The 20,979-nt window shown below is 37.1% G+C and overlaps 1 protein-coding gene across 1 annotated transcript; it reads left to right on the top strand.

Moving 5' to 3' along the window:
* Positions 1 to 268: 268 nt before the first annotated feature.
* Positions 269 to 1,461, top strand: LOC127119257 (uncharacterized). Its single transcript, XM_051049456.1, has 2 exons — positions 269 to 669; positions 762 to 1,461. The coding sequence occupies exons 1-2, from the start codon at positions 507 to 509 to the stop codon at positions 1,220 to 1,222; spliced, it is 624 nt and encodes a 207-aa protein (XP_050905413.1). The 5' UTR covers positions 269 to 506; the 3' UTR covers positions 1,223 to 1,461.
* Positions 1,462 to 20,979: the final 19,518 nt, after the last annotated feature.

The following is a 20,979-nucleotide window of genomic DNA, read 5'->3' as shown; positions in this document are numbered from 1 at the left end:
TTTTAGAATTTTTTTTAAAATAATAATTTTTTTTTAAAAATTCAATAAATGAGATTAATATGTTGAATTATCGGTAAAAAAAATCTCTTTTTATAGTACACTTATTATTAATTTTAGAAGAAAAAAAACATTAATTAAAAATGTTCCGTCGTAACTTTTTCCTAACCACAATAATTTAAAAATATCCAAATTCTTCACTAAGTTTTTTATTGTATTAAAAAATATCAAAATAATTTGTTTTTTTAGTTTCTAGTACCATTTTTCAAATAAGATTCTACATTAAGTAACGTCATGTCGGGCAGCATCCCGAGTAAAAAATCCCTATAAATAAGGGACAAATGGCAGCACAATTAGGCTTGAAGGCGCAACACCAAAATCCTAAGCTCCTTCAAGCCCAAAACATTTTTCTTCAACAGAGTTCACTCAACTCACATTACACAGTTCAATCCTCCGATTCTAAACTATACCTTACTCGAACCTCACCTAAACCGTAACCCGAACCTATCATGTTCGGACTCTCCCAACCCGCTCCGGATTCTCCCAAATCCACCATCAAATTCCTCTGTAGCTACGGAGGCAAAATCCTCCCTCGTTATCCCGACGGCAAACTCCGCTACCTCGGCGGCCATACACGTGTCGTCTCCGTCGATCGCTCTGTTCATTTTTCCGGTCAGTTATTTCTCTTTCGCGGTTGAATTTTACATTCTGATAATGAAATTGCTTTTTGCAAATAGAAATAACCGTAATTGCGATTGTTACAGAACTGCTTCCGAAGCTGGAAGAACTCTGTGGTTCATCCGTGACGCACCTCCGCTGCCAGTTACCCGCCGAAGATCTAGACGCTTTGGTTTCCATAACTTCCGACGAGGATCTCGTCAACCTAATCGAAGAATACGATCGTACCGCATCGCCGCAAGTGCCGTTGAAGATCAAAGCGTTCATTTCACCGCCGAGATCTTCGAACAAGGTTTCCAAACCTCCGTTACCAACTATTTCAAAAACAGCATCTGTCTCTTCTTCATCCTCCGTTTCGTCAACATCTTCTTCATCGTCTTATTGTAGCATTACCGGTGGAGGTTCTGTTCCGAAGTATACCACGGCGCCACCGGTAGTTAACCGATGCGTTCATCATTTGTCGCAACAGACTGTGAATCACGTGAACATGGAGAGATCTTCCGGGAGGAATACTCACCTGCAGCGCAACTGCAACCACTGGCAATAATGTTAAGATTGAGATTAAGAAACTGAATGTTGAGAAAAGAAAAAGTTTAAAACAAAATTTGACGGTAATTAATATACATAAGATTAAGATTAAATCAAAAGATGAAATGGAGAAGGTGAAAAATGTGAAGGATATATTTGTGATGTAAAATAGTTGAGAAGGATTGAGGTATTAGTATGTGATCTTGCTTGTACATTAATGAATTTCTCTCCAATTTCGCATTTGGTTCCTTTTTTGTAGTGATGGTGAGTTTGTTCGACCTTTTCTATTTTCGGTCTTCTTTGTGGGTTTTCCTTTTTTTGTGGCAATGAGAATATCTTCCTGGCCAAAATATCCTAGATCCATATTTTTCATTATTTTCATCTTCTTGTGTGATTTAGTTATGACCTATAGTCTCACTATTACACCCTTAGAATTTTTTGGATCTGGATTTGGATTTACAGAGCAGTAAAAGCGAATAGTTGCAGAGAATCTATACCCTTATGACCTATAGTCTTTTGTGTCTATCTCTTTCATCTCATGTGTTACTTTTCTTTCCTAAAAAATACACACTAAATTCATGGTGATCATCACTTTTCCACCACAAATGCAGGGAATCTATGTCCTCCTTTTTCATCACAATAGTTGCAATTTTTCTCATGAAACTTTGAATTCTAACAAATCCAGTTTTGGATTTAAGGGTTTGTATGATTTGAATTGTTCAATAATTTGACATTTCTCTTTTCAGGTTTAAATGAAGATTGGAAAAGTTGCACAAGGTGGATTTTTAGTGCGCTTGAATGGTGAGTTTTTTATTGCATGTAACCTTCTTCAAACAGAATTGCATTGATTTCACCCAAATCAAATTTACAAAGTTCTCTCTTTTTTAATAACTAACTATTTTAAATTTTCATGGTGTGCATTTTCAGTTTTCGGCCAGTTTTAAAGGAAGTGCTACTAAGAACTATATACAAACATCAGAGGCATTTTTTTGAGACAGCATCTGAGACACATGGGTTCTTGCATATGAAGCCCAAATAGGATACCCGATGCGATGCTGAAAATGCAAAGCGTTGGCCATGAGGACCACTGAAATATTGTCCATATAGAATATAGGAAAATAATGACCTCATTATAATGAAAATGAAAATTAAACTATAATAACTTGGTTCGTAATATTAGAATTAATAGAACCAACATAAAATGAAAGTTATACTTATCTTGAAAAAAGAAACGCAAAAGAACTAGAGAAGTAGGGCCATTCGTTCCTTGAAGATGGCGCCAAACAAAATATGGGGACGTAAATAAAAGGACCTCCACTCATGTAACATTCAAAAGGAAGATTTCTTTTGCTGGTTAAACGTGTTCACACGCGGAATCTTAATTAACTTTATTATTCAATATTACAATAATGTCAAAGTAAGTTTGACAAATTAAGGATATCTTATCATCAAAATTCTTAAAGGGGCGGTGAAAATTTGGAACGAGAGTGTCTTTGAAATTTTGACTCCTTAAAAGAAGAGGTGATTTTCTTGATTCTAGAGCTGATTTGGGTGTTATGCCGTAGTTTGAAATTTTTGCTAAGTCTAGAGTAATTATCGATCAGATTCTCAATTGTTTCAAAAAGGTCTATCTATAGTTAAGTGGCTTAACGAGAGTGATGTCAAATTTAGTTTTTTTTTCACGCTTGTATGAAGATCAGGAGCAAGAGGAACACAATCATTGCTCTTAAAGAGGGTGAGAGTTGGGTCGAGGAGATTGCTGAGATTCACCTAAAAGTTGTTAATTTTTTCTCTAATTAGTTTAAGGAACCACTCGGTGATCGGCCACAACTAGGCGAGGTTAGTTTTCAATCTCTTTTTTAATTTCTCTTTAATGTAGAGGTTTTTCCTTCTCTCTAGGGAGAATTTGGAGCGATGTTTAATCAATTTTACCCGTTTGCTTCTCTACTTAGATGTTTTACTTCTTATTTTGTCACTTTTATCCCTAAAATGAACTCTCATTCTCAATTGGGGGATTTTGAACCTATTTCCTTGTTGGGGTCCTATATAAGCTAGTTGCTAAATTTTTGGAAGTTAGACTCGTTGAGGTTATGGATAACATCATTTCCGTGAATCAATCGACCTTTCTTAAAGGTAGATTGTTTGTGGATGAGGTGGTTGTTGTGAATGAGTTGGTGGATCTAGCTAAGAAATCTAAAAAGGTCTTGCCTCACATCTTTAAGGCGGATTTTGAGAAAGTCATGACTCAATCAACTGAGATTTTCTGGGCTATATGCTTATCAGGTTTTGGTTCAATAGTAAGTGGAGATCTTAGATGGGTGCTTGTGTTTTTCAAAAAAATTGTGGTTTTGATTAATGGTTGTCCGACGCAAAAGATCAGAATTCGAAAGGGACAGAAGCAAAGTGCCCCTAGCTCTTTTCCTTCTCTTGCTAGTGACAGAAGGGTTGGGTGGGTTGTTGTTTAGTGTTATCGACTCAAGTCTTTTCTGGTTTTAAAGTGGGCTTCTTGGATATATATCTGCCATCTCTAGTATGCATATGATACTATTATTTTGGAAGAGACTAAGGTGGATAATCTATGGATTATTAAGGATATCCTTCGGGGTTTTGAACTTTCCTCGGGTCTTCAGGTGATATTTGTGAAGAATTATCTAATTGGAGTAAATATGGATTCTTCCTTTTTGGATCAAGCATGTGATTTTCTTCACTGTAAGCAAGAATATCTTCCATTCAAGTACCTTGGGTTACTAGTAAGAACTAATCCTCGTAGTGAGTCTACGTGGGAACCTCTAGTCACTATGTTGTTTAGAAGGTTAAACTCGTAGAGGCATCAATATGTTAGTATGTGGGATCAGGTGATTATTCTCAACTTGGTCCTCAATGTAATGCCTATTTTCTTCTTGTCCTTTCTGAAAATGTATGTCAAGGTTTGGAAGAAGATTGTTGGAATCCAAATAAATTTCCTATGGTGTGAGAATAAAAGGGTCTCTAAAAGTGTTTGGGTTAAATGGGTTAGTGTGTGTAAACTAAACACAAAGGAAGTTTGGGTGTTTGAGATATTTGTGTTGTGAATCTGGCTCTTCTGGCCAGTTGGAGATTGAGGCTCATTTTAGATGCTTCATGCCTCTGGTATAATATATTATCTTCCAGATATGGATCTCAAGTGTTCTCCTCCCTTTTAGAAGGTAGGTTTGTTAGATTTCATTATCACCTTCCTGGTATTGTGAGTTGGGATTTGAAATGGAAAAATCTCTCTTTGTCTATTATGAGGTGATGGTCCAAAATCTTCTTTTAGCTATCTAGAATGTAACCATATTCCTAAACCTCGATAAGTGGGTTTGGTGTCATTTTAAGGAAGGGATCTTGTCCATTTCCTCAACTTTCTCTAGTCTCCTTCAAAGTGCCATGTTTAGTGATGTTATATCCACAATGGGAAATTTGGTACTTCCTTTTGTCTAGGAGAGTTAGACTCACTCTAAAGTAGATGTTTTCTCCTAAAAGTTTTTTCAAGAGAAAGTCCCTACTAGAGTACTTGTTTAGGTGGGGGGTTTGGTGGACCCTAGGGGGGTGATTTATTTGATGTGTGGGAGAGAGTATGAGTCTGTTACCCATTTATTTGTGTCTTGTGACCCAACAATGTATGTTTGGTATGTGATTTTTAGACGGATGGGGTGGATTTGTGTTCTTCCTAAGGATCTTAGTTCTATTTTCTTGGTTATTAGATTGTTAGGTGGTACGTCTAGAGTGAAGGGTGGTTTGGTTATGATTTGGCATTCAGTGGTTTAGTTAATTTCGAAATCCTGAAACAATATTTCATTTTTAGGCTCCTCGATCATAATGAAGGATGTGGAAGATAATATTATATTCCGAGTTTGGAAAGGTTATCTTAGTAGGCATGCGAGAAACTCTTATGCTTTCTTTGCTTGGTTGGAGAACCTTATTCTTTGTATGAGATGAGGGAGAGGAGAGTGACTCTCGCCTTATGGTTGTGAGTTCTTAGTGGTACTATGGAAGTGGTTTTTTGTTGATGGTAATTTTGCTCGGTTAAGATTTAACATGTCCTACCTTTGTGGGGTTCCTGTGTTTTCCTTTCACATTTTTTAGTGAATTGATGTTTACAGGTAGCTTTTTTTCCCTTATATGTATTTTATGTTTTTATTTTGTAGTTCAGATACTTCTTGTATTTATTTGAATGCTCAAGTGTACTTTTCATCGTGAAATTCTATTTTTCTTTATATACATTTAAAAATAATATCTTACAATCACTAAATTCCACTATGGCTGATCTTTTTTTTGGTAAAGTAGCCTAATGCCTAGAATTCATCCAATATTTTATATTTTTTTTAATTTTCATTTTATTGTAGTTCAGATGCTTCTTGTACTTATTTAGTTCTTAATTGTAATTTTCAGCATGAGATTCTATTTTTCTTTATGTACCTTTAAAAACAATATCCTACAACCAGTAAACCACATTATGGACGATCTCTTTTTTGTTTGACCAAGTAGTCTAGTGACTGAAATTCACACTATATTTTTTGTTTTTTTTTGTTTTTTTTTGTTTTTTTATAGTTCATATACTTCGTGTACTTTTCAACATGACATTTGATTTGTTTTATATACCTTTAAAAATAATATTTTACAATATTCCTGCATATCTACCAACTAAGTTGCCTTAACGAGACGATCTTTTATTCCTATATCTCTTTAGATTGTTTTATTTTCCTGATGCAATGAAAGATTGAACGTGTTTCGGGGGAGTTAACAACTTAACGTGATAAAAGAATTTCCTAAAAAAAATAAAAATAAAACCTGATTAAAGAAAAAGGTATCTACATGGAAATGTGATATTGTCCTTTTTTATACGGACATTGAGGCGTGTTTTGACAATGCATTCACACTAGTATTTTTTATTTCACACTATTTTAATTTTTGATAATTGTGTGTATACAAATTTTGATAGTGTTAATGAATTAACGAACTTGGAAAATTTTACTTAAATAACCAAAATTTTCAATTTTAATACAAAACTAACCAAACATTTCAACATAATTCCTAATATAACCATGTTTCAAACAAAAAAATGGATATTAAATAGGAGACTCTAATTCAATTGCCACCTCCTATGTATTTTTTATTTTTTTCCAGCTACCTTTAGATTTTCCTACGGATGTTACCTGCAGATTTTCCTGTGGATTTATCGATGGACAAAAAATTAAAATTGCCGCAGGTAAATCCATATATCATCAAATTTGCACGTAAATCTGCAAATAGCTAGAAAAAAATAGGAGGCACCAATTCAATTGACGCCTCCTCTTCCAACTCACAACCACACTTACTCCTCCAAAGTACATGTACCTGCATAATGTACAAAATAATACAAAACAAACAACAAAGGAGTGAGAATACCCTTAAATATATTAATAGTGTAAAAGAATGCAAGGGTAGTTTAAGTCACACAATCAACGACACACATTCCATTTACACGACAGTACAACAATTCAATTCATATAGCCTTTATGTATGCAATGTGATAAATAACTCGACTTTATACATGTGGTACCAATTTAGACATAATAGGTTTGTTACTGATCTCATCCACTCAATAATGGTTACTCATTTGAACCTATTCCCAATTGAACCTCGGGTACTCACTTCTAAACCTTAGACGATTACTGGTCCCCACTTCTGAACCCATGACTCGCCTCTTTCAACACACTAACATAAAATGATGCATAAAATACAAAGTAATGCAACAACAACAACACTTATGGTTCCACTTCTAACCATAAACAATATGCAATACATCATTCACAATAGTCCCCACTTCTAAACTACTCACATCAACATAAATCACAAATTCACAACTTACATGTATAATCATATTTATACAACACATCACCATTTGCACATGTAATTATAATTTGCTACTCATAATTATACAAATAACTCTAATATTATTTAACCCATCATAATATTCCATCACAACAATTTAATCTATATAAAACGTCTTAAATGGTAGCTAAACATCCACCGTACACAAAAATAACATCAAAAACTGAAACAACCGCTCAAAACTGGTCCCTGGAGGCCATGACGACCGTCTTCCAACCCGTCATGTCCCCTCATCAAGAACCTATCACCCCATGATGACCAACATGAAAATCCCGCCTGAAGTCCATGTTGGTCTCGTCGACACCATGCTGGCGACTGTCAGCTGACCCATAAGCATGACAGGCAGCCCATCACGCTCGTAACGACCGCCACGTTGATGCAGAATCCAAAATTTGCATTTTTTTCACCATAGGAGCTTATTCGAAGCTCCGATATCGACCCTATCACCCCAAATCGCTCAGAAAATAATAGATACATATTATACAACAATTAAACATCACGTATGCATCGATTACCATCCAAATTAATCAAGTAATCATGAATTCAAGGTTATGCTCATAACACAAAAACATATCAATGGCAACAATCACATTCATAGTTCATACCAACACATCATGCTTAATATTCAAAACATAATAGAGCATAAATTTATACATTAAATATGTCAATTAGCATGGATTTCACATAATTATAATCAAACTCATAAAGCACAACAATGGAGAAAACCTAGTGGAGGGTGAGGATCTCTCTCTACCCTTCATGTAATAACACCTATATTCAAGTAGTTCCTCACTTACTTGAATTTCCAGCAGTAAAATAAGTATGTTTATGGTATTCTTCTTCTCCCCCAAGCCTTTATTATCCTTCTCCCACATGTGCCTCTTTTTTCCAACTCTACGTACTGACAAGTTTGGCTCCCCTCACATATTCAATTTATTTTAACCTAAAATTGTATTTAAGTTAATTATTGAACTTTCGTCCCTCGACTTTTGTGCATTCACTCCTTACTACTCAAAATTTACCAAAATTCTAATTTCTACCTCCAATCTCACTATTTGTCTTATTTTATTATTATTCTATTATTTTAATGAAATAAAACTATATTAAATTCCAACAAACCCCAACAAATGCCAAATAATCACATAAAACGTGTTATTACCAAATAAATAATTAAAAGTATATTAAACCACCCAAATAATTAAATAAAAGTAATAAAAATTAAATTAAATTAATTAATTGAATTCGGGGTGTTACATGAAGCACCACCTACTATCATCAATATCTTTAAGAAGTAGCTTAATAAACCAGGTCCAAGAGTCCTTAGTTTCATTCTCTACAATCCCAAAGGCAATATGAAGATACTGATCATTGACATCCCTCCCGACATCAATCAACAAAATTCCACCATATTTTTTATTTAGGTGACATCTATCTAATTCTATGAATGGTCTACATCCTAGTGTCAATTATTTTTCCGTACCATCAAAACACACGTAACACCTTTCAAACCATGGTTGCAAGCCAGGTCCTGGTCTGCCAATGGTTAATTTGAATGTGTTTCCATGAGAAGCTCTCCCAAATTCAACACCATATGACCATAACAAACTATATTACTTGCTTGAGTCCCCTTCTACAACTTCTCTAACAAGCTGCCTAGCTTTGAAATCCCTATAACCATTGACCTCATTTGTAAACCTCAGCCTTACATCTGCTACAACTTCATTAACTTCATCTTAGTATTGTTCTTCAACTTGTCTACAATCATTTTAGCAACCAAAACAGCCATGACATTCTTATTGAAGAATTGTCTCCCGCATTTATATTTGTGAAACAAAGTTTTGATCTTATATGTCGTGGTTCTTAAAATTCCACCGCATAGCACAATGTAGTTACAATGCTTTTTATTCTTATAAACAAACCTACACCTATTGGCATCATTTTTGGAAAATCTCACCTTCCTACCATTCAAGGCATTGTGTTATAGTATAGCCTTCTTAAACTGCTTTAAAGATGAAAATTCCATTCCATCCTTGAATGTGAAATCCTTTATAAGTGCTTCCTCTTTATTAAACATAATCATTGCAAGCCTGTCATCATTACTATCTTCATCTGCCCCACTATCAAGTTCATCAACTATGTAATCTTCTTCTACGATATGTTCCCTTCCCATCTATTATGTGGTAAACATACGGTTGGATGGTTGGCTAGTAGCACCAAAATAAACATTCCCCCTTCTATGCTCACGTTCATCCACCCTAAAAATAAACCATTCACCAAAGTCTTCATCAAAATCATGCATTATCTTTTCATCATTGCCTTCAAAGTGTATACTATTCATAGATTCATCACTTGTTTCACCGTCCTCACCACTTTCATGTCCATTTTCTTTATTTCTTAACCTCTCCATATATGTTAACTCATGTGTAGATAGTTTGGGCTCAATATAAATTTTAACTTCACAATTATTCTGCTCAGCAAACAAAGATATTTGTGTCTCATCCTCATCATTTCTAAAGGGTTTTAGATCTTTTTCCAGATAACCCTCACCATGTTTACACCATATTTTCACATCATCAACAATAAATTCAGAGTCTATCCCCTTAATTAGGTCACGGGCTTCAAAAAAGGACCAAAAATCAGTGTCAAGTACACTGAATGCATAAATAGCTCCACCTTCATATCTTTACTTAGAGTCTTTTGGAAAAGAACCCTTGGTATAAAATACAACCTTAATTAACCTCGTCTCCTATACATTAAAAATATTAAAAAGGGTAAATTTGGCATTACATTCATATAAAGACAACAATTTTTTAGTGAACACGATAATATTTCAGGGGGAAATAGACTACACACATTACAAAATCCTAAATTATGTGGGAGAAATAAAAAACGGAAGAAACATTAAAAATTAGAAACCATAAACAATTTGGGACCTCACGAACGAAAAAAAAAGGAAGAAACATGTGGGACTAGCCTGTCTTAATGGTGCGTGATATACGATTGGGAGCACAGGACCACACCAAAATCATGTTGGAGAATTGCCATCCAAGGCGCAGCGGAATTTAAAAATTTCTCCATTTAGTGATCCTTACGAATGGGCATGATCAGTGATAGAATCGTTACCTCTTGTGGCGATTCAAACCTTTGGTGCAGATCTCTGATAATGATCAAAACCTTTGATACAGATCCACGGGGCGATCACGAACGTTGAATGATGACAACGTCTCTACTCAGTCCACACGAACGGATTCCTTCAATCGCAGTGCTAGCTGTTATGAATGAAGGCTTTGAGTGAGAGAAAGAGGGAAACAAAATTCCAAGTCTCTACTTGAATTTCTGTCTGAGTGGATTGGAGTGACAATGCTTCTACCCAAGGGGTTCTATTTATAGAACCACTTGTGTGGGCTTCAAGCTAAAAAGCCCACTTAAGTGCATTTTGGCCCACATCTTATAATATGCCCAAAATCACTTAAGTATTTGGTACCTTACCATATTTTGTCTCCCACTTAAGTGCACCGTACCTTACGGTGTTCCTTAGTTACTCTATCTCTTATCAATCCGTCCTTTGTGTGTGACCCTATAGGTTTTCGCGGCATTGGCAATTATATTAAATCACGCATTTAACATAATAAACAGTGAGCGGTATCTAGCAACACATCACTGCTACCCAAGTCACAAAAATGTCATGTGATCTGACAAAACCTCCTGTGATAATAATTATGTGTATAATTACGCCTTTGCCCTTATGTCTATATTGAACACAAGGTATAGACCGTGTCACCCTTGTCCAGTTCAATATTGGGCCCATAGACATTTATCCTGTTACGCAGGATTGGCAAATTCCATCTAGGACACTCATGTCCCTCAGCATGCTTCGTGTCGTACCCATCAACTGTCTTTATGGTTATCCAGTTACGGACAATGTTGGATCAGCAACAAAGCACTCGACTCTACATCTAGGATCCATAGTGGTTTCAGGTCGAAGAGTGGTATACACTATTATCACCATGAGAATAACTTATGACACTTTGCATAACTTTCTATATAGTATTCTCATAGCGGGTCAATCCGGTATAAATGTTACTCCTAATATTCATACCTATGTTTAAGACTTGATAACTCTTTATCCATGATCCATGAGATGTGATCATCAATCTACAAACATAATAGTCTTAATGCTTTAATGTTATCCCACTTCACACTAAAGCTCGACTACGGATATTTTAAGAATAGTGTCCTTATGTTTAATGTGTTCTCATGATTAAGTCACACTTAATACATTAAACGGACTATCTATTCCAGGGACTTTATTAATCAACCATAATAAAGAAAATGCCTTTTATTATTAATAAATAATTCGATACAAGTACCAAAAGTATTGGCCTCTAGGGCTTACACCAACAATCTCCCACTAGCACTAGAGCCAATCAGGCATACCCCGTATGCCCATTGATCTAGTATGGCCATCATGCTTCTGCTGCGCAAGAGGCTTTGTCAGTGGGTCAGCTATATTGTCAAGTGTAGGTACTTTACATATTTTCACATCTCCTCTATCTATTATCTCTCGAATGAGATGATAACGCCTAAGTATGTGTTTGGATCGTTGGTGAGATCTACGATCCTTAGCTTGTGCGATAGCACCATTGTTATCACAATAGAGACCAATGGGATCCACAACACTAGGGACTATGCCAAGTTCACTAATGAACTTCCTGATCCAAACAGCTTCCTTTGCTGCACTTGAGGCAGCAATATACTCGGCCTCGGTTGTAGAATCAGCAACTGTATCTTGCTTCGAACTTTTCTAGCTCACAACGCCACCGTTCAAGCAAAACACATAACCAGATTGCGATCTAAAGTCATCCTTATCTGTCTGGAAGCTAGCATCAGTGTAACCAATTACAGCCAACTCTTCCTGACCTCCATATATCAAGAATGATTCCTTAGTCCTTCTCAAGTACTTAAGGATATTCTTAATAGCTACCCAATGGGCATCACCAGGATCAGATTGGTACCTACTCGTTGCACTTAAAGCATACGAGACATCTGGTCGAGTACATAACATGGCATACATGATAGATCCTATTGCAGATGCATATGGAATCTTATTCATGCGTTCCCTTTCTTCCTTAGTTGAAGGGGATTGTGTTTTTGATAGACACAGGCCATGTTGCATAGGTATGAATCCTTTCTTGGAATCATGCATATTAAAGCGTCTCAGCACTTTGTCTATGTATGTACTCTGACTTAGGCCAAGCAGTTTTTGTGATCTATCTCTATAGATTCTGATTCCTAATATATAGGCTGCTTCACCTAGGTCCTTCATAGAAAAGCATTTCCCCAACCAAGTCTTTACTTGTTGCAGGGTAGGGACATCATTTCCAATGAGTAATATGTCATCTACATATAACACCAGGAACACGATCATGCTCCCACTAACCTTCTTGTAGACACAAGGCTCATCTTCGTTCTTGATGAATCCATATTGTTTTACTGTTTCATCAAAACGAAGATTCCAGCTTCTGGAAGCTTGCTTCAATCCATAGATTGATCTTTGTAGCTTACATATCTTATGGGCTTCTTCTGGTATGTCAAATCCTTCAGGCTGTGTCATGTACACATCCTCAAGAAGATTCCCATTAAGGAAAGCAGTTTTGACATCCATCTGCCATATTTCATAATCATGATATGCAGCGATAGCAAGTAAAATCCGAACAGATTTAAGCATTGCAACTGGTGAAAAGGTTTCATCATAGTCAACACCATGAATTTGTTTATATCCTTTTGCAACCAGTCTTGCCTTATAGGTATGTACCTTACCATCCATGTCAGTCTTCTTTTTGAAGACCCACTTGCATCCTATAGGATTAACTCCTACAGGAGGCTCTACCAAGTTCCAAACTTGGTTCGTGTACATGGAATCTATTTCGGATTTCATGGCCTCTAGCCACTTCTCAGACTCGGGACCAGTTATGGCCTCTTGGTAGGTCATAGGCTCATCTTGATCCATGAGTAATACATCACCTTGATCTGTTATGAGATATCCATATCTCTCAGGTAGGTGACGTATCCTGCCTGACCTACGCTGGTCTTGTTCTACTTGAGTAGGTTGCTCTTCCACAACCATTTGTGTTTCCTGCTCTAATTCCTCCATAGGTGTATCAATGCTTTGTGATTCTTGAATTTCTTCAAGCTCTACTTTCCTCCCACTGGTTCCTTTGGAAATAAAATCCTTTTCTAGGAAAACTCCAGTTCGAGCGACAAACACTTTGCCCTCAGAAGGATTGTAGAAGTAATATCCTCTTGTTTCTTTAGGATATCCCAGAAATAAGCATTTGTCAGATTTGGGCTCAAGCTTAGTTGAAATTTGTCGTTTCACATAAGCTTCGCAACCCCAAATCTTCATGTAAGACATATGTGGTTTCTCACCACTCCATATCTCATATGGTGTCTTATCAACCTTTTTGGATGGAACACGGTTAAGTGTGTAAGCTGCGGTCAACAGCGCATGTCCCCAAAAGGAGTTTAGAAGATCGGCTTGACTCATCATGGATCGGACCATGTCCAACAGGGTTCGATTTCTTCTCTCAGACACACCATTCCATTGGGGTGTTCCAGGAGGAGTGAGTTGGGATAGGATCCCACACTCTTTCAGATGATCATCAAACTCTAGGCTTAAATACTCACCACCTCGATCTGATCGAAGAGTTTTAATATTCTTACCCAGTTGGTTTTGTACTTCATTCTTGAATTCCTTGAACTTTTCAAAGGACTCTGATTTGTGTTTCATTAAATACACATAACCATATCTACTGAAATCATCAGTGAATGTGATGAAGTACTGAAAACCTCCTCTGGCTGGTATGTTCAGTGGTCCACATACATCAGTATGTATGAGGGCCAAAAGATCATTACCTCTTTCACCTTTTCCTGTGAATGGAGACTTTGTCATCTTTCCAATTAAACAAGATCTGCATGTCTCATATGATTCATAATCAAAAGAGTCCAACAATCCATCTTTATGGAGTTTGGAAATGCGTTTCTCATTTATGTGGCCTAATCGACAATGCCAAAGGTAAGTTGGATTTAACTCATTAGGTTTCATCCTTTTAGTATTAATGTTATAAATTGGCACTTCAAGATCAAGGACATATAATCCATTGTTCATTTGAGCAGTAGCATAGAATATATCATTCAAATAAATTGAACAACAATTGTTCTTTATTATGAATGAAAAACCGAACTTGTCCAAACAAGAAACAGAAATAATATTCCTGCTAATTGCTGGTACATAATAACAGTTCTCTAACTGAATTTGAAATTCTAGTTATCAGACTTTGGATGTCACACGGGTTGTTATGACATCCAATTCTGCACAGACAGGAATTATGCAGAACTTAACAGTAAGTGCAGTAAATAACACAAGTAATTGTTTACCCAGTTCAGTCCAATATGACCTACATCTGGGGGCTACCAAGCCAGGGAGGAAATCCACTATCAGTAGTATCAATTCAAAGCTAAACTCACCCGTTTACAACTTATCACTTAATCCCTACCCAATGCAATTTCAATCTTAACCTAAGATCAGAGTTCCTACTCACTCCCCCTCAATCACCTCAGTGATTACTATCTTTAAACAATATTAAAGACAAGTTGAAGTCACACTTCAAACAACTCTTGATTGTGCTTCACAGCTTTAATCAAAATACACAGCACTCACGCTTAAAAGCTTTGAGCGACACAACACTTACAACTCAATGAACACCCTATGCCACAGCAATCATCTATTTGATAATGGCTTGGCTTACAAGATACGTCTAATACAAGACTCACAAAAATACAGCAGTGAAGTATGATGGACACACAAAATCTTCACGCCTCAAAATCCCTGAAACTGAATGAAGGAACGCCTTCCTTTTATATTGCAGTACCCTGGGCTTTTGCACCTGTATTCTCCTGAGTTTAAGGTCACGTGAGTTCCCATAAATTCAACATTTAGGTTACTAACAAATAGGCTATTTGTTAGGTTCATTGAATGTAGCTTGGTTGTTGATTTCCTGGATTTTCTCTCAGTTGTTGAATCCCTGAAGAATAGCCCGAGAAAAAGCTGAAACAGAAAACTGAACAACCTACAATATAGCATATGCTGTCAGGCATGAATGTCACGACATTCAGCTTGACATCAAGGTCCATATGCTGAGTCTGTTTTTCCAGAAAACAGACTGTACAATTTTGCTGACCTGTACATGATCAAAAAGACCATACTACAGTAACAGCTTACATTAATAAATGTCAAAGTGTCCAACTTAACATTTACACATTTGGCCTTCAGTTAGTTTTGTTATTCTCTTGAATAACAAACTAAGTTACATGCTGAAGTATAGCAGAACACCATTCTGTCTAATGTTCAGTAGCTGCTGTCAATGAATGTCATAACATCCAGTTTGACATTCAGTCAGTAGGCCTCATGCCAGATCTAGTCTTTCCTTGATAACCAGACTGGAAATAAATACTAAGTTCTAACAGAACACTAGCTGTTCTATTCCTTAGTATCTGTTGACAGGTATGAATGTCACAGCATCCAGTTTGACATTCAATAAATCCTGTGTTAGCTAGTCCTGCAGCAACTACAATGTAGTCACACATACATGTCATGACATCGGTCAAGACATTAGTAACCAGCTAGTGTTTTACCATATAATGCAGCCAATTAAGCACCTACAAACTCCCCCTTTGGCAAATTTTTGGCTAAAACACTTTGATCCCCATAACAGAGTTCATGGCAGCGGAATCACACACTGTAACACCTCAGAATTTGCCCTCCTCTCTTGGGACTAGCATATCATATTGCATATCATTTTTTAGGTCATTAGGCATTGCATATTGCATATCATGTGGTTACATTGTGCAAGTCATCCTCACAAGTCTTGATCAGGAGATAGGAGGTCATATGCAAGCTAGGGTTTTATTGGACTGGTCATTAATCATCTGAGGATGTGGAGGTCCAAGTTAGGGTTTTTTTTTTATTCTCAAGGAGATTGGTCTTCATCTTGATTGAAATGATTCATCATCATTATCATGGTTTGTCATCATCAAGTGTTGAAGCAGATACCTTGAGATTAGGGTTTTGACCACTGGTCAACCCTAATCAGTTGCATTGGGCCAATCAGGGCATGGCTAGGAGATGGGGTCTATGATGGATATGGGGATCATCATGTGATTGTATTGAGCATATTGAGGCTAGGGTTTCATCCTTGGGCCATTTCATCAGAGGATTGGGGCTTAGATTGATCAATGCATAGCCAGATTCATCTATCAGTTGAAAAGTCAACTGTGGTCAACTGTGCATGATTTAATGGATTTGGAGGTGGGATTGAGTTGGATACACTTCATTCATGTTGGAACAAGTGTTATTTGACATTTCAAAGCTCAAGAATGGAGAAAATCAAGTCAGAACAAAAATTGCCAAAAATAGAAAGTGACTTGTAATAGAAGTTTCCAAAAATGGAAAGTTTTTGACCTCAAAATTACATGTCCAAGGAAGCTTCAAATGAAAATTTGTTCAACCTGAAAGTTGTAGGTCTTGGTCTCACCTTTCCAAAAAGTCCAAGAACTTGAAATTCCCATGTATGGTTGGCAAGTTATGGTCCATTCAATTTCAAAAATGACCCATAATCAGAGGGGCATAACTTCCACATGGAGTGTCCAAATTGGATGATCTTTTTATGTGAAAACTCCATTTGACATGTACTTTCATGGTGCATAATTGGAATTCATCAAAAATGGTCAATGCAAAAAGTCAATTTTCAAGTGTACAGTTAAAGATCCAGGGGCAAAATGGTCCAACTTGAGAAATAATGAGAATTTTGGAATGGGGATTTTTGCAACACCTCACAAATGCAATTTAGAAATTGTTTGAATGGTCATAACATGTCAAGGTGCAATATTTGACCAAGTCACTTTTGAACTCCACTTGAAAAAATGCATTTCATGGCATGATATAGTGAAAATCAAAATTACATAACCAATGACCATGGGACAAGTTGCAACAGATCACACATGTCATTTTGAGAGTGTGTGAGCTGTCAATGAGCTGTCATTGGCCTGTGGTGAAATGGCATTTTTTCCCTTGCTTTGAAAATGACATTTATGCTAATCACTTGCACTTTTGCTAATTGGGTGATTAAGAGCTGATTAAATGGAGATATAAATTCCTAATCATAACAAACTTCTGATTACAATCACAATTCACAAGAAATTGCAACCACTTTTCCCTCCAAATTCTCAAAAATTCTCAAGAACACACAAGAGCAAAAATCCACAAATCTCTTCCAATTCTTCATCAAATCCAAAAATTCTTTTTGCTGCCTATTCCTTGGATCCTCTTCTTGGACTGTTTTGGCAATTCATCATCAAAAGCCTCACCATTCGCAACTGTTCATGTGAGGTTCATCAATGGCATTTGAAGATTTCTTACACTAGGAGCAAATTCGAGCCAAGCTAAGCACTCCAGTCAACATCCTATATCCTCTACTGCATCTGTTTTTGGAAATTGGAGCGCAAGAACACGAGATTCATCACTGCCACCTCAAGGTACATGAAATTCGAATCTCATGATTTGATGAATGTTCATATGCGTTTTGTAGATTGCTTAACATAGATTATCATGATGCTTTTAGTTTTAGAAATGGTGAACCATAGGATAAGTTATGTTGATTCAAAGATTTGAGAGCAAAACCTAATTCGATCGATCCGGTTTATACAGTTAGATTTAGGTTGATTAGGTTACATATTCGTGCTCCTGACACTTAGACCTTTCCAACGGATATCCGTTTGTGCATTTTGGTGATGAAATGAGCAAAGTCGAATTTGGAAGGTGATGAAGAACATAGGCCACGCGGTGAAGAAGAAGAATCCCGTGTTTGATCCATCAATCGCCAGGCATTTCAAAAAGTTGTTTACCGCCAAGGAGAACCAATCAGTGCACGCCGCCGCATAAATGAAATTGGACCGGCCTAGGTTAATTACAGGAATGCCACTGAAACATTTCAATTTAAATAAAACATTCAATAATTATTTAAAAAAATTACCAAAACTTAGAAAAATCATAAAAAAATAATTACAAGTCCAAAAATTATGAGAGTTTTTTTTGTTGGATTCCAGATTCCCTCTAGTTTTTTATGAGCATGGTTTTACAAGTTGTGCATGGTAAAATGTTGACCTGGCCTATTGATCTTTGACTTGTGTGTATTTTTTGCATGTTTTACCATTTTCATCATGAAATGCTCATACATTTAAAGAAATGATTGAAATTTTTTGTGCTCATTCTGGACATGTTGATGGTGATTTCCATATAAAGTTTGTGAATTTTGGATACCTGAGGAGTGAGATATGATTTTGTGAACTTAGGTGTGACAATTTGTGTCACACCTAGTTAGGTCAACTTCATGAATATTTTTGCCTGGCCTATGATTGATGGAATGGATTGAAATTTTGCATGGATGATCATTGATATGTTGAGATGTTATGTGAATTTTTCTGGATTTTTCTATGGCATTTTCAATTTGATTGATATTTTTCTTCTCTGTATGTTCATTTTGCAAGCTTGTGTGATACATGTTGGAATATCTTGTGTGAAATTCTCATATGGTTTTGTATGAATGTGAAATTTGGTATGCTGATTATAGACACATTGTAGGACATTCCTGTTTTGGTCCCATTCATTTCTTAATTGATTTCATTGATTTATGAATTTTTGAAGTGAATGCATGTGTTGATGCTATGAATTGGCTTACATAATCTTGTCTGGATTTCTTGATTTTCATTGGCCTATTTCCTTTTGTCCAATTGAGCTGAAAATTGACATGCTATACCTTGAATATGTCCTGTTTAGGTGTGAATTATTTGAGGATTTTTGGAATTGTTTTGGTATGCTTTTGATGGAATTCATTCTGTTTGGACATTGGATGTTGCATTTGACCTAGTTTGTACCATATTGTGCATGAAATGAGATTGGTAAATGATATGAGTATGGGATCAATTGCATTTGCTTTCTATTTGTGTTAATTTGATTTTGGTTGAGAATTTCTTGCTGTTTAGGATTTTTTCTCCCTTGTGGACCCTAGGCTTGGCCTAGTGGTCCAGTTTCTCACATTTGGTTTGACTTTTCAGGATGAAATGCATAATGCTCAAGGAGAATGCTTCAAGTCAATTAAATTGAGATTGTTGGATGTTTTGAACTAATTTGACTTTGTTTTGTAGGTTGTGAAGCTTGAGCTTGAGCTTATAGCTTGCATTTGTGTGCATTAACTTGTGTTGTCTGTATAGATTAACATTTGCTGTTTATTGTTGGTTTGTCTGAGTACTGATGATACTTGATTGATTTCAGGTACATTTAGTCGCTTACAGTTCTTTAAGAACTTGCTTGCTGCTGCTTGGTTTTTAAACCACTTGAGGTAGGACTTCTATTCTTCATGTAGTCTGGAAGACCTGGCCTGTTACTTGGCCAGGCAACTGTCTGAAGTCCTCCTTAAGAGGCAATGTTTGTGGTTGTTTACATTTGTGCCAAGCAGGTAAAGACCTCTAAGAGGCAATTGGTGGATCAAAGGGATATGCAATCTATCCCCCACTATCCTGTGAGTCGTCCCTCTGCTCACACGGCTGTGTGTTGATGCATTGGGACACAAACCCAAGATCCTGTGCTGTTGCACAATCGAGTCAGAGTCTTTGAGCGTAGAAGGGTCTCTCCATTCTGGACCCACGCTCCTTTGTCTGAAGCTCTCCCTGGTCAGGGATAAGAGCTGTGAGGTCTCATCCTCACTTCACCTTTCATCTGCTCCACCTTAGCCTCGTAATGGCAAGGTTAAGAGCGAATAATACCCATGTACAAATGACTTGTTTCGGCAGTCAAACCCATTGTTTGAGCCTCACTTGATTGGTTATAGTGTGTGCTTTGTGAATATTTGTTTGACATGTTTGCTTGAATTGTTTGGATTGATTGTATGCTTGTATGCTTGCTTTCTTCCTGGATAGGATTAGCTTGCAGTTGTGCAAGTAGGTAGAAACCTGAACATAGGGTAATGATGCATGACAACACTAGGCTCGAGTCCAGCTCCCTGGTAGTGTGTCTTCCCTTGGTTTCTGGCTAGATTTTCTTTCCCTTGAGGGGGAACTACATCACCCTGATCCTTGTTCCAGACGAGGTATGTAGGCAGGTGGTCGTGCGAGACCACTCCGGGCAACCTTTTTTTCTTTTTGTGTGTGTTTACCTGTTATCTGTTGTGTGTTGGGTTCGGATGCCGACGTAAGTCCAGTGATTGGCGGTCGGGCTCCACGTTTGCCGTTTTGTGCGTGTTTTGGTTCGGATGCTGACGTAATTCCATCGAGTGGTTGTCGGGCTCCATGTTTGCCATCTGTTTGTGCGTTTTGTGTTGTTTGGCGTGCGTAAGCCGAACTACAGTGGCTCTGATTCTCGTTCCAGACGAGATATGTAGGCATAGGATGCGATGTCCTATCGAGCTCCCTTCTCTTAACCCCACCTGTGTTCCCTGTGTGTGTGTGATGTTTAGCAACCTTTTCTTTTCTTAGAGCGTGGATCCCGTCGAGTACGACGGACGTGAGGGGTGCTAATACCTTCCCCTTGCGTAACCGACTCCCTTACCCTTTCTCTTTGGTCGCGAGACCATTTCCTTTCCAGGTTTCTCTGAGCGTTTCCTTTCCCTATTTTGGGATAAATAACGCGCAGTGGCGGCTCTGTGTTGTGTTTTTGTTTCAGCCCGCCGGTTGTTTTTTCGCGGATGCGACAACTGGCGACTCTGCTGGGGATTACTCAGATGTTGACCTGTGCTGGTCCATCGTCCCTAAGCGAGTCCTTCCTAGCGCTTT

The sequence above is a fragment of the Lathyrus oleraceus genome, chromosome 2, assembly GCF_024323335.1.
Source record: "Lathyrus oleraceus cultivar Zhongwan6 chromosome 2, CAAS_Psat_ZW6_1.0, whole genome shotgun sequence".
NCBI classification, from domain to species: Eukaryota; Viridiplantae; Streptophyta; class Magnoliopsida; order Fabales; family Fabaceae; genus Lathyrus; species Lathyrus oleraceus.
This window is presented reverse-complemented; position numbering and strand designations above follow the sequence as displayed.